Below are 15721 nucleotides of genomic sequence, written 5' to 3' on the forward strand. Positions count from 1 at the left end.
TTTTTAAAATGATGAAGGGGTTTGATGAGGTAGATATGATTCCACTTGTGCGGGAGACAAAAACTAGGAGCCATAAATATAAGATAGTCACCAATAAATCCATCAGGGAATTCAGGAGACACTTCTTTACCCAAAGAGTGGTTAGAATGTGGAACTTGCTACTATCAGTAGTAGTTGAGGTGAGTAGCATAGATGCATTTCAGGGGAAGCTAGATAAGTCCATGAGGGAGAAAACAAAAGAACGATATGTTGGTACGATTTGATGAAGAGGGGTGGCGGGAGGAGGCTCGCGTGGAGCATCAATGTCGGAATAGATCAAGTTGGACTGACTGGCCTGATTTTGTGCTGTAAATTGTATGTATGACAGTCACATTCTGAAGAAAGCCATTTAATTTCAGCAGAGTTGATTTATAGCATGCATATATACTTGAAAAGGAAAAATATGCAGGGTTATGGGGAAAGAGCAAAGGAGTGGGGACTAATCGGATAGCTCTTCCAAAGAGCCGACACAGACACAGTGGGTTTGAATGGCCTCCTTCTGTGCCATATCATTCTATGCTCTGTTATGCTAATGTGTGAATTCCTCCTTTATTCAGTTGGCTATTTATTAGAAAAACATGAATTGCTGTGTGAATATGAAGCAAAATACATTGTTATTGTGCCCATACAAGAAGGTGAATGAAGGGGAATTGTTTTCTGTGTTGTCTGTTTGGATGCTGTGAGCTGATTAGAACAAAAGCTACTCGTCTGAGTGTTTAATTCCCAAGCGGAAAGTTTTAAAAGATTCCCCAGGGGCTTCCCCTCGTGAACTTTCCTGGTGCTATGTGTCAACCGCTTTGCTCGCCTGGCCCGACTGCAGCTTGCATTGCCTGGAGCTGTGCTACTTTGCAGCCAGAGTTCGATGGTAGATTAGTTATTTGAAGTGGTTGAAAAAGGGGAATGTAGAATATTTATGTTCATTATTAGCACAGTCCTATTGAACACCAGCAGCCAGTATGTGGTACAACTTTTTATAAATCATTTCTGCATTCAGTATCTGATTTCATTGGTTTAGTAATAATTATTATCATGAAGAATACTGTTGAATTTTATTTGCAGGTGCAACAGGAGCAGGTCCAGTGAAAAAATCTGAATTCAATCCTTTCTTGGCTCCGCGATCTGCCGCCGTCCCTCTCATCATGTCGGCGGCCTCGAGTGCTGCTGGGTCCCCGCATCTCCTCATGAAGCCAATCGCCAATGCCCTTCCCACCTTCACGCCTCTACCAGTGTCTCCAGATTCCAGTGGCGGAGCTGTACTTAAAGACCTCCTCAAACAGTAAAAGAACTGGAGCAACCCACTACAGCACTTTAAAGTGAAAATGACACTATAGACTACTCTAGCACAGAGAGGCCTTCTGCAGAATGCGTAAAGTCTCCCAGGCATTATTTACATATTGTAAGTGTGCTTCTTTCAGTTAGACAAGCTATGCCTACAAAGTTGCAAGAATGCCGGTGCACAATACAAAAAAATATTACGAATACTTGTACCAAGCACATGAGGTGAGCGATATTTTTGATTGCAGGTACTGGATATCTGGCACTTATCCGAGATCTGTGGTGTTGGATAATTACAATTCGAAAGAAATTTACAGATGCTGCTGAGTTTCAGTATCCCTTCAGCATCCTAATGGGATTTATATAGTTAGAACACGCTGTACATAGTAATGGATTTCCGTACACCCTCCCTTGGAAAAATAAAATCTCTACAATAGAGTTCCAAAGAAATACAATTGCAGTGTTGCATACTTGAAGCTTACTATAACTGGACTGCCTCTTGCAAGTTATTGTACTCGTGTGTATGGTACCAGTCACGGTAGCAAAAGGTTACTTTTACTCTTTGTCACTCTGTTTAACTATGTGACAGAGATAGCACCAGTGGTGGAGAAGCTTTGCCATGGTACATTTTTCCTGTGTTTTGAGAAAAGAATGACTTGATCCTCGCTCCTCGCTCGCCCCCCCCCCCCGGGCTGGCTTTGGTGGTGAAGCCCCTTAATTAAAAAATGAATCTGCCAAACAATCCTGAATCTGAATGTAAATGAAAACATTGGTTTAATATGGAAGGCTTTGCTCTTTCTGTTGAGTGGATGAATTCTATATAAAATAATTGAAAATGTCCCATGATTCTAAAGACAAATGCCTTCTTAATCCATTTGGACAGTCAAGAATTTGGCAGCACAATGCTTGTTCGAAGCTTGAAATGGATATGTTCTTATTGGATGATGGAGTCATCGCAGCCTAACATGTGCCCCCTGAGTTTTTAGTTTTGTTTTTCCAAGTGGATTTGCTTTGGGCATTTCCAGTAGCCTGACCGGAATGCCACTGAAGCACAACAGGTTTTCAGTCAGATCCCAGAGGTGCGAGAGATTTCATTGAACACTAAAATTGGAATAATTAACTCGTGCAGATATTTGAGCTTCATGGTAAAAGGTGGCAATCTTTTTCAATCATGCCTGCACAGTATAATATATTTGATGCTGGTTATTGCCAAGAGATCTGTAATTTGTGTGCTGATAGCATTGGTTAGGTGGTATGACCTATCACATTTTGTATTATATTTCTGTTGCAATAATTTGTACGATTCTGAACCTCTGACTCCTTGAATTACTCCAGCCTTTCTGTTGTACATTTATTCTAGTTATATCTCGCTGCATCAGTGAGAGAGTGAGACCGCAGTCACCAGCCTACAACAGAACTCTTTGTATAAATTGTTTCTCTTTTCCACAACTTGTGTTCCATCTGACATATGTCTACAGATTTATAAGGTGCAACCATTTGAGCTCTAAATTATCCATGGCTGATTTAATATGTTGGCGATCAGTGTGTTATATCGTCATTATCCTAAAGATTGACATCTCTTCGATATATTAATTTTCATTATAGTAAACTGTCTAATTCTCTGTCAAAAATATTCAGGTTTTTACTAAAATGATTTGGGAGTTTCTGTGTATGTCTCAAAATGCAAACCGTTATCAAAACCTAAGAGGAATGAATCCAAGGCATTGGTGTTGGGTATTTTTTCTGTATTTTGCAGTTCAGTTAATTAGTATTAAAAGAGACTCTGATTTGAGAATGGACATGATGCCTCCATTTTAGTCTGAGAAGTAATCTTTGGCAAAGTCCTCGGGCTTCTGAAGATCAATTGTTTAACGTTAGAGTAGTTTACAAACTCCGCATTGCCAAAACTGATATGTGACCCTAATAACACAAACTAATTTTATTTTCTTGAGTGAGCTTCTAATTTTATTTTCTCCCCCTCCTCTCCTGAAAGTGATGGCTTGTTTGTGGGTATCATTCCACAGATGTGACCAGCTCTCTGTTACCTCAGCCATGTGGCTATTTATTGTAAGTGAACATGGTGACTGTCACAGGCTGTTCACGTGCCATCATCTCCCAATGCCGCCCGCACGTTCCACCTGGGGTAAGAATCCTGGCTGGGTTTGCAGAGTGGAATTTTAAACCGAATCTGTGCACGTGACCAGCATTATTGGGCCCGCCGGAAGGAGCATTTTGAAGACCTCCTCAATTGAGACTCTGCCTTTGACTCAAGTGTTCTCGACTCCATCCCGCAGCATGCTATCCGCCACCACCTCAGTTTCTTTATATTATTGAAGATAATAGAGAGCAAAACAAAAGCATTGATTGTTAAAACTTTTGGTTCAGAAATGTAATACAATAGTTAAGGTGTGCACACAGCCGCCCTGAAGGGTGATGTGATGGCTTGCCTTTCTGTCGAAGTCCTATCTGTTGATGAGGTGTCTGTCTTGGATCAGTGGTAGCACTCTTGCCTCTTGAGTCAGACGATTGAAGTTTTAAGCCTCACTCCAGCACGTAAGCACATAATCTAAACAGACACTGTAGTGCAATATTGAAGGAGAGCTGTATTGTTGGAGGTGCCATCTTTCAGATGAGATGTTAAACATCTTCTCTCTCAGGTACACACAAAATTCCACAGCACTCTTCAAAATAAAGCAGGGTAGTTCTCCCAGTGTCCTGGCCAATATTTATCCCTCAACCAACATAACTTTAAAAAAAAAACTGATTATCTGGACATTTATTTCATTGCTGTTTTTGGAACCTTGCTTTGCACGTGTTGGCTACTGCATTTCCCTATATTACAACAGTGATTACAATTCAAAAAAGTACCTCATTGCCTGTAAAGCACTTTGGACTTCCAGAGATCATGAAAGGTGCTATATAAATGCAAGTCCTTTCATTTCTCGGCAGAGAATATTGGATATACCTTATCCATCGCTGATCCCGTAAACTTGAACTCTCATCTGTAAAGGTGAAATACTCAATCATTCAACCTACCCAGGATCTTTTTAATTTTTGAAATTGTGCTGTACTCTTGTTGGACTTATATGATAAGTATGCAGGGCATTGAAACACTTCACTTCTATGTTTTCACTTAGTGGCAGCATCAAATGATTCTAATTCAAGTGTAGCATGGGTCATGTTCAGAATAAAGCTGTGTCTCAACAATGAAATTGAATTTCAGAAGATCACTTATACCATTTGACCCAGTTTGCCCCATCAACCATTCTTGCAGCTTCTCTGAGACTGCCACTGATTTCACTTCAGCTTCCCTATTGAAAAGCATTGCGTCTCATCTTGACAGCTGACAGTGAGAAGTTAACTCTGCAGATAGGTGGAAAGTATATTCACATATATACTTAAGGGAGGCTGAAGAAATTCGATTAAGGATGGCTTGTCAAAAATGTGAATGGCACAATGAATAGCCTCCTTTAGCAATTGGACCTACATTTGAAACCAGTGCTAACTCTCGAGATGAAAGTTGCTTCTCTATTGACTGAGTGAATTCAGTTTCATATGCTTGTGGTCTTGCATAAAAATGCCCATAATTTAGTATTAAATACCAGTTTCACTCTTAAAGACCAATAAGGATAGCTGGCGGTTTAGCGAAACTCAAGAGTCGCATTTATAGTGAGGTACTGGATGCTTTGCTGAAGTTGGGATTAAGGCAGTTTGGACAGAATTAAAACAGATTTAGAAATGTATTACTCAACTCTCTGGACACTATCGTGAAGTGAGTGGGGCCAAGTTGGGCCAGTTTCAAATAGACTCTGATGAATGCGCTTGAATAAAGTGTATTTATACACACTGTGCTGAGTCCTTTGCTGTTGTCAAGCCTCCCAAGAAACTGTTTTCAGTGAAAATAAGGTTCTGTTAATAGCTTAGCTGTGCATTTCAAAAAATCTTAAATGTGTTCATTCCTTTACTTGTGATAATGAAAACTGAGGAAAAGTGGTTGATTTGTCAACTGCAGTGCAAGTAGACCTGAACTTTATGAAATGCAGATGGATTCAGCTTTCCTGTAAAAATGCCCCTCTAGGACTTCTGTAATGGTTCAGTGGATAAATGCACTAAGTCATAGGCGGTCCCTCGAATCGAGGATGACTTGCTTCCACATCAAAAAGTTCACAGGTGTTTCAATGAAGGGCCTAAAATTCCAGGTCCTGAACTAAATCTTGAAGAGTGGATTTTTTAACGTGTGGTGGCTGTTGCACATCAGCCACCACACGGGCTTGACAGAGCTAGGTCTTGGTCCAGTGGCAAGGATTAACCAAGACGACTGGAGACCAGCTCTGCTGCATGGATCCAGTGCGTGCACACATCACAGTGTGGGCTGGCCCGTGGTGCCCTGGGACCCCGAACTAGCGCCTCTCCTGGGCCCCGATCACATCCCTCTACAATCTCTCGCCGCTCCTTCGCCCCGACCTCGCCGCTCCTGCTGTACCTACCCACTCTCCAATCACTGACCTGGATCTTGGTGACGTCCTTCACTGCCGTTGCTCTCCTGCTTCAGCACGTGCTGCTCTCTGGAGTCTTATGCCGCTGCTCCTTCCGCTCCCCAGTGTGGTGCTGAACCACGCAAACCAGATTTGATCGGTGCTGGGCAGCAGTGGGTAGCTAAAATGGGCCTCAATGTCTAGGGAATGTAGACATGTATGGGTATTGGTGGGGACAGGATTGGTTCTGGCTATGAGTTCCCACCCCACCCCACATGATCGAATCATTTGCTGCTTCATTTGTTGATTCATCAGTTCTGACATTCTGAAGAATGACCATTTGGATGAGATACTGGAAAAGTACTCGTGTATGTAGAGCTTTGCTCAAGGATGAGATGCTGCCTTAAAAGACAAGAGAGGGTCAGCCAGAGAGTGAAGCCCTTTTATCTACAATTTTTTTTCAATGCGTTTAGCATGAAAGTGAAGGTTTCACACAATTTCCTTTCTTTTACACTTCTGCATACCGCTTTACTCCCCTGTTTTGCTTAGTTTCCAACCCCCCAAAAATAAACATAGCTTTGTACTATGCAGTTTCTTTGTGAACTTGCAGTGCATGTCATTCTGTCAGTAATAAGCTGTTTTGATTGTAGCTTACAGCTGAATTGTGCTTCCAGCAAATTAGAAAATGGTTTATTGTTTTGTCCCTTTGTATAAAAAGGAAACTACTTTTCAAATTATTTATAAAACATATATTTACTGCTCAACTGTTGGGGGATATATTTACGATTGCACTTTGTTTCTGTTGAAAGTCATTGCTTAAAATTTTTTATATGTTGATTCTATTCAACCTTTCTCACACGCAATCATTTTATTAAGCTTGATATGTCGGTGTTTATAACCTTAGGTCACCTCAGTAGAAGGTCTGAGCAGCTGGTGCTCTCTGTCCACATGGAAAGAGTGAAACATCCAGAGAGATGTGTGCAATACCATTAAAACAGTGTTGCATTTCCTGTGGGCATTTAGTGGGCCACAGGAACATAGTGCCCATCACCTGTGAGATTGGAAACTTTCAAACTGGATTCAATCCAAGCTTCCCTACAACGCTCCGAGATCTTTGCGCTCCTCAAATTCTGGCCTCTTGCACATCCCCAATTTTAATCACTCCACCACTGGTGGCCGTGCTTCCAGCTGCCGAGGCTCCAAGCTCTGGAATTCTCTCCCTGAACCTCTCCGCCTCTAACTCTCTCTTCCCTTTAGACGCTCCTTAAAACCTACCTCTTTGACCAAGCCAAATGGTGAGCCAAATATATTCATTAAGGTGAAAGCCAAACTAATGATTGCCATAGGATAAAATTCAGACATGGTCTGAGTGGTACAGAAAGCTCCTCATACCATTGCAACAGCAACTTGCATTTGTATAGCGCCTTTAATGTAGTAAAAAGTCCCAAGGCGCTTCACAGGAGCGTTATCTAAACTTGACTGAGCCACATAAGGAGATATTAGGAATGATGACCAAAAGCTTGGTCAAAGAGGTAGGTTTTAAGGAGCGTCTAAAGGGAGGAGAGAGTTAGAGGCGGAGAGGTTCAGGGAGAGAATTCCAGAGCTTGGAGCCTCGGCAGCTGGAAGCACGGCCACCAGTGGTGGAGTGATTAAAATTGGGGATGTGCAAGAGGCCAGAATTTGAGGAGCGCAAAGATCTCGGAGTGTTGTAGGGAAGCTTGGATTGAATCCAGTTTGAAAGTTTCCAATCTCACAGGTGATGGGCAGTATGTTCAATTTCTACAATCGACACATTCACAGCACAAGAGTTCAGAATTTGATAATGAATAGTCACTATCTGCGGTTAACTAGTATGGGAATATCACTGGTGCAGGAGATGGAGTTTTTAAAAGGGAAGGAAACGAAGGAATAATTTACATTGCAAAATACTTCCCACTGGTGCACTTTAATCATAAAGCTCCTAAATGTTAGAAGCACTGTGCTGCATCATCACAACAACTTGTATTTATATAGCACTTTTAACGAAGTAAAACATCCCAAGGCGCTTTTCAGTACTATTATGAGACAAAAAATTTGACATCGAGCCGCATAAGGAGAAATTGGGGCAGGTGACCAAAAGCTTGGTCAAAGAGGTAGGTCTTAAGGAGCATCTTAAATGAGGAAAGGGAAGTAGAGAGGCAGAAAGGTTTAGGCAGGGAATTCCAGAGCTTAGGTCCTAGGCAACAGAAGGCATGGCCACCAATGGTTGAGTGATTTATAATCACAGCAGTGGGGCAACATTTTTGATTAAAGGGAAGTCATTTTAACTGCTCAACTCAGCCAGTGCAGAACGTGTTACCAACCCGGCTGAGTCGATGCTTGCATTAAGTTGACCAAGACCAGTTGAGCAGCTGCAAGAAGGTCTTTTTAGTGCTAATAAAATATCAATCATTTTGATTGCTCCCCAACTTTTTGCCTTGCTTCTGCATCATGCTTCCAGCTTTTCTACAGAAATAAATTTGTAGGACAGCAACATTTTGAATCGTATTTATAAAATATTCAGCATATTTAATATCTCAAGAATTGTTGTCCTGGATTCAAACGTGAATTGTACCTTCTGCGTAGCGCTTTCAGCAAAGTTTTTTAAAAAAGATTCAATGTTTGTCCCTTCTCTACATAAAAAAAAATTGTGGGACAGCTACTTCTAATTTGTTTATAAAACTATATTTACTACTCAATCAAAAGTGATTTAGCACTCAGCCATCACAACATATATTGTACTCATAACAACTCTTTATTTTTGTTAAAAACAATTAAATTGTGTTGATTCCATTAGCTCTTTCTCACAGGAAAAAAGTTTGCTTCTATGCAAGTTAAACTAAGCTAATGTCAGTGAGATCACCACAGCAGGAAAATTAGCCCAATTCAAAATAATGGGTTTCTATTATGGAATGGCATACTGTACCTGGCCTGTGCTTCGCAAGCAGGTACACAACGATCTTCTGTGAGCTGCATCCTTTATGTCAGATAAACAAAGCACCATTCAAATTACACTTATTTTACAATTGCAGCGGAGCCTGGTCTCCAATCGTCTTGATTCCATTGGGCCAAGACCGTGCTTTGTCAAACCCGTGTGGTAGCTGATGTGCAATGGCCAACCCACGATAAAATAATTTACGCACAGGCATCTTACACCCTTTAAAATGAAGTTCGGTACCTGGAACGTCAGGACCCTCATGGACAACCCCAACAGCGACCGATTGCACTATTGTATGACTAGATATTTCGGAGTGAAGGTACTGCTACAACCCAAGCACCCCACCCACCCGTCCCTTCAACCATCATCTGCCCCACCTGGCTGACAGAGTGTAGGTCTCGCATTGGCCTCATCAGTCACCTGAGAACTCATAGTGTGGAAGCAAGTCATCCTCCACTCCGAGGGACTGCCGAAGAGAGAGGGAGAGATGGCATAGTGCCATAAATGAACATTTCTGACTTTATTAAATTGTTAATAAGTGATCAAAGTTCATAAGGGGGTCATATTTCCTCAGAATATCTTTGTTTTAATGCACATTGTTGGGGCTTGAAGGTGTGAGAAAGAGCAAGATGGGAGCTCTGACCAGTGTCAAACCTGTGTTAAGATTGGCTTGGATGACTTTGCTTAGTGTAAAGACAGAATATTTCCATTTTCCAAAACACATACCTTGCCTCGATGAGCACAGAAATTCATTTATACGTTAATTTGTATTGCTGCTAACTTTTTTTTAACATATGCAAGCTCTCGCATTTTGACCAGCTTATGTGCACTGTTCGATCTTAAAATTCAAAGATTTAAAAGGGCTTAAACATTACACTTACATTTTTTTGATCCGGGGGCAAGACATCCTATTATTTTTATAGGTTCATCATTGTATAATGGTAGCATGGTGTAATGGAACTTGAAAAACATTGAGTTATCTTGAGTGATATCAGTGCATTAATCACGATTGAATTATTCGAAGTTCAGTGGTACTATTTAGTGTTAACATGGGCATTCATAGTTGGGGATTGCAGGATATGAGCTTAGTCATTTTACATATGCAAAATTACATTTTTACAAAACTGCCACTCATCGTTTTGCTTACTGTTTGACAATGTCTCGGTGTATGGTGTCATGGGCGGTTTCTGATGCTAATTGTGGTTTTGGGGTGATGCATAATTTGTTCTACTTGGAACCTGAAGCAACTGTTGCCATCCTATGAAGAATGTGCATAATATATTAAATATTAGTGTTGCCCGAATCTGCCTCTGTTTTATAAATATTTTGATGCTGACATTCTTGTATAGAGCTAGAAGATGGCAACAGATACAGCATGATGTATATCCTCACAGCGGCCTCCAGTAGGACAATAGCGACATTTTGCAAATACAACATTGGGAACTTTAAAAAAAATCTGTTTACTTTTAACCTTTTTAAAGCCTCTCGCTGAATTTTTTTTTCAAAAGATTAAATAAAAATCTATCTTATCTGTCATTCTTAATTGGTTATTTTGAAAGCCTCTGAGGGTGAAACACAAACATAGAAAATAGGTGCAGGAGTAGGACATTCGGCCCTTCGAGCCTGCACCACCATCCAATAAGATCATGGCTGATCATTCCCTCAGTACCCCTTTCCTGCTTTCTCTCCATACCCCTTGATCTCCTTACCCGTAAGAGCCATATCGAGCTCTCTCTTGAATATATCCAATGAACTGGCATCAACAACTCTCTGCGGTAGGGATTTCCACAGGTTAACAACTCTGACTGAAGAAGTTTCTCCTCATCTCAGTCCTAAATGGCGTACCTCTTATCCTAAGACTGTGTCCCTGATTCTGGACTTCCCCACCATTGGGAACATTCTTCCTGCATTTAACCTGCCCATCCCGTCAGAATCTTATATGTTTCTATGAGATCCCCTCTCATCCTTCTAAACTCCAATGTATAAAGGCCCAGTTGATCCAGTCTCTTCTCATATGTCAGTCCAGCCATCCCTGGAATCAGTCAGGTGAACCTTCGCTGCATTCCCTCAATAGCAAGAACGTCCTTCCTCAGATTAGGTGACCAAAACTGAAGACAATATTCCAGGTGAGGCCTCAACAAGGCCCTGTACAACTGCAGTAAGACCTCCCTGCTCCTATACTCAAATCCCCTAGTTATGAAGGCCAACATACCATTTGCCTTTTCACCGCCTGCTGTACCTGTATGCCAACTTTCAATGACTGATGAACCATGACACCCAGGTCTCGTTGCACCACCCTATTCTTAATCTGCCGCCATTCAGATAATATTTTGTCTTTGTGTTTTTGCCCCCAAAGTGGATAACCTCACATTTATCCACATTATACTGCATCTGCCATGCATTTGCCCAATCACCTAACCTGCAGTCTCTTAGCGTCCCCCTCACAGCTCACACCGCCACCCAGTTTAATGTCTGCAAACTTGGAAATATTATACTCAATTCCTTCATCTGAATCATTAATGTATATTGTAAAGAGCTGGGGTCCCAGCACTGTGCCCTGCGGCACTCCACTAGTCACTACCTGCCATTCTGAAAAGGACCCGTTTATCCCAACTCTCTGCTTTCTGTCTGCCAACCAGTTCTCTATCCACGTCAGTATATTACCCCCAATACCATGTGCTTCGATTTTGCACACCAATCTCTTGTGTGGGACCTTGTCAAAAGCCTTTTGAAAGTCCAAATACACCACATTCACTGGTTCTCCCCTGTCCACTCTACTAGTTACATCCTCAAATAATTCCAGAAGATTTGTCAAGCATGATTTCCCTTTCATAAATCCATGCTGACTTGGACCGATCATGTCACTGCTTTCCAAATGCGCTGCTATTTCATCCTTAATAATTAATTCCAATATTTTCCCCACTACTGTTGTCAGGCTAACCGGTCTATAATTACCTGCTTTCTCCTCCCGCTTTTTAAAAATGGTGTTACATTAGCTACCCTCCAGTCCATAGGAACTGATCCCGTTGATAGACTGTTGGAAAATTATCACCAATGCATCCACGATTTCTAGGGCCACTTCCTTAAGTACTCTGGGATGCAGACGATCAGGCCCTGGGGATTTATCGGCCTTCAATCCCATCAATTTCCCCCTCACAATTTCCCGCCTAATAAGGATATCCTTCAGTTCCTCCTTCTCACTAGACCCTCAGTCCCCTAGTACTTCCGGAAGGATATTTGTGTCTTCCTTCGTGAAGATAGAATCAAAGTATTTGTTCAATTGGTCTGCCATTTCTTTGTTCCCCATTATAAATTCACCTGAATCCGACTGCAAGGCACCTACATTTGTCGACACTAATCTTTTTCTTTTCACATATCTATAGAAGCTTTTGCAGTCAGTTTCTATGTTCCCGGCAAGCTTCTTCTCGTACTCTATTTTCCACCTCTATTTAAACCCTTTGTCCTCTGCTGAATTCTAAATTACTCCCAGTCCTCAGGTTTGCTGCTTTTTCTGGCCAATTTATATGCCTCTTCCTTGGATTTAACACTATCCTTAATTTCCCTTCTTAGCCACGGTTGAGCCACCTTCCCCGTTTTATTTTTACTCCAGACAATGATGTACAATTGTTGAAGTTCATCCATGTGATCTTTAAATGTCTGCCATTGCCTATCCACCGTCAACCCTTTAAGTATCATTCGCCAGTCTATGCTAGCCAATTCTTGCCTCAAACCATCGAAGTTACCTTTCCTTAAGTTCAGGACCTTAGTTTCTGAATTAACTGTGTCACTCTCCATCTTAATAAAGAATTCTACCATGTTATGGTCGCTCTTCCCCAAGGGGCCTCGCACAACAAGATTGTTAATTAGTCTCTTCCCATTACACATCACCCAGTCTAGGATGGCCAGCCCCCTAGTTGGTTCCTCAACATATTGGTCGAGAAAACCATCCCTAATACACTCCAGGAAATCCACCTTCACCGCATTGCTACCAGTTTGGTTAGCTCAATCAATATGCAGATTAAAGTCACCCATGATAACTACTGTACTTTTATTGCACTCATCCCTAATTTCTTGTTTGATGCTGTCCCCAACCTCACTACTACTGTTTGGTGGTCTGTACACAACTCCCACTAGCGTTTTCTGTCCTTTGGTATTCCGTAGCTCCACCCATACCGATTCCACATCATCCAAGCTAATGTCCTTTCTTACTATTGCATTAATTTCCTCTTTATCCAGCAATGCCACTCTGCCTCCTTTTCCTTTCTGTCTATCCTTCCTAAATGTTGAATACCCCTGGATGTTGAGTTCCCAGCCTTGGTCACCCTGGAGCCATGTCTCCGTGATGTCAATTACATCATATCCATTAATTGCTATCTGCGCAGTTAATTCGTCCACCTTATTCCGAATACTCCTTGCATTGAGGCACAGAGCCTTCAGGCTTGTCTTTCTAACACACTTTGCCCCTTTAGAATTTTGCTTTAATGTGGCCCTTTTTGCTTTTTGCCTTCAGTTTCTCTGCCCTCCACATTTACTTTTATTCTTTCTATCTTTTGCTTCTGCCCCCATTCTACATCCGTCTGTCTCCCTGCATAGGTTCCCATCCCCCTCCCATATTAGTTTAACTCTTCCCCACCAGCACGAGCAAACATTCCCCCTTGGACATTGGTTTCGGTTCTGTCCAGATACAGACCGTCCGGTTTGTACTGGTCCCACCTCCCCCATGAACCGGTTCCAATGTCCCAGGAATTTGAATCCCTCCCTTCTGCACTACTCCTCAAGCCACGTATTCATCTGAGCTATCCTGCAATTCCTACTCTGACTAGCACGTGGCACTGGTAGCAATTGTGAGATTACTACTTTTGAGGTCCTACTTTTTAATTTAGTTCCTAGCTCCCTAAATTCGTGTTGTAGGACCTCATCCTGTTTTTTTATCTATGTGCACCACGACAACTGGCTGTTCACCCTCCCTTTTCAGAATACCCTGCACCTGCTCCCAGATATCCTTGACCCTTGCACCAGAGAGGCAACATACCATCCTGGAGTCTCGGTTGCGGCTGCAGAAGCATCTATCTATTCTCCTTACAATCAAATCCCCTATAACTGTAGCTCTCCCACTCTTTTTCCTGCCCTCCTGTGCAGCAGAGCCACCCACGGTGCCATGAACTTGGCTGCCCTCCCCTGATGAATCATGCCCCCCTCCAACAGTACCCAAAGCGGTGTATCTGTTTTGCAGGGGGATGACCGCAGGGGGCCACTGCACTACCTTTCTTGCACTGCTCTTCCTGTTGGTCACCCATCCCCTATCTGGCTGTGTACCCTTTACCTGCAGTAAGATCAACTCATTAAACGTGCTATTCATGTCATTCTCAGCATCGTGCATGCTCCAGAGTACATCCACCCGCAGCTCCAGTGCCGCAATGCGGTCCGTCAGGAGCTGCAGGCGGATGTACTTCCCGCACACGTAGTCGTCGGGGACACCGGAAGATTTCCTGACTTCCCATATAATACAGGAGGAGCATAACGTGTCCGAGCTCTCCTGCCATGGCTTAACCCTTGGATAAACTTAATTTGGCAACAACAATGCTAAATGTTACTTACTGATAAAGAAAAGAAAAAAGAAAAACTACTTACCAATCACTTAACCCCTTGGCTGTGACATCACCACCTTTCGATTTCTTTCTACTTTTTTGCCTTCTCACCCTGCTGCAGCTGCACCAGCTGACCTTTTTATCCTTTTAAATATTCCTGTTTAGAGACCGCTTTTATCCGATTTAAAAACTGGAAAAGGGTCACTGTGGTTCAATTAGCCAGTCTGCAAATTGTTTAAAATGACTAGGAGAAAGAAAGACTTACATTTATATAGCGCCTTAATGTACAAGACCAGGAAAGACCACTATGGTCTCTACAAGATCCTACAAATCCCCTGGGAGGACAGACGCATCAACATTAGCGTCCTCGACCAGGCCAACATCCCCAGCATTGAAGCACTGGCCATACTTGATCAGCTCCGCTGCGCAGGCCACATTGTTCGCATGCTAGACACGAGACTCCCAAAGCAAGCGCTCTACTCAGAACTCCTTCATGGCAAACGAGCCAAAGGTGGGCAGAGGAAACATTACAAGGACACCCTCAAAGCCTCCGTGATAAAGTGCAACATCCCCACTGATACCTGGGAGTCCCTGGCCAAAGACCGCCCTAAGTGGAGGAAGTGCATCCGGGAGGGCGCTGGGCACCTCGAGTCTCATTGAAACATTCAGCCCTTCTAGCCTGCACCGCCATTCAATGAGTTCATGGCTGAACATGCAACCTCAGTACCCGCTTCCTGCTTTCTCGCCATACCCCTTGATCCCCCTAGTAGTAAGGACTTCATCTAACTCCCTTTTGAATATATTTAGTGAATTGGCCTCAACAACTTTCTGTGGTAGAGAATTCCACAGGTTCACCACTCTCTGGGTGAAGAAGTTTCTCCACATCTCGGTCCTAAATGGCTTACCCCTTATCCTTAGACTGTGACCCCTGGTTCTGGAGTTCCCCAACATTGGGAACATTCTTCCTGCATCTAACCTGTCTAAACCCGTCAGAATTTTAAACGTTTCTATGAGATCCGCACTGATTCTTCTGAACTCCAGTGAATACAAGCCCAGTTGATCCAGTCTTTCTTGATAGGTCAGTCCCACCATCCCAGGAATCAGTCTGGTGAATCTTCGCTGCACTCCCTCAATAGCAAGAATGTCCTTCCTCAAGTTAGGAGATCAAAACTGTACACAATGCTCCAGGTGTGGCCTCACCAAGGCCCTGTACAACTGTAGTAACACCTCCCTGTCCCTGTACTCTCATCCCCTCGCTATGAAGGCCAACATGCCATTTGCTTTCTTAACCACCTGCTGTATCTGCATGCCAACCTTCAATGACTGATGTACCATGACACCCAGGTCTCGTTGTACCTCCCCTTTTCCTAATCTGTCACCATTCAGAT

General features: G+C 42.7%; 1 protein-coding gene across 1 annotated transcript in view; it reads left to right on the plus strand.

Annotated features, from left to right (window-relative positions):
* trip11 (thyroid hormone receptor interactor 11) overlaps positions 1-3256 on the plus strand; it is a 127488-nt gene extending 124232 nt beyond the window's left edge. Inside the window, exon 21 of the mRNA XM_070879571.1 lies at positions 1099-3256. Within this exon, the coding sequence (XP_070735672.1) occupies positions 1099-1319 (221 nt within the window). The 3' untranslated portion in view covers positions 1320-3256. The remainder of the gene's footprint in view (positions 1-1098) is intronic.
* The last annotated feature ends 12465 nt before the right edge of the window (positions 3257-15721 follow it).

This window comes from Pristiophorus japonicus, chromosome 4, assembly GCF_044704955.1.
Source record: "Pristiophorus japonicus isolate sPriJap1 chromosome 4, sPriJap1.hap1, whole genome shotgun sequence".
Lineage (NCBI taxonomy): Eukaryota > Metazoa > Chordata > Chondrichthyes > Pristiophoridae > Pristiophorus > Pristiophorus japonicus.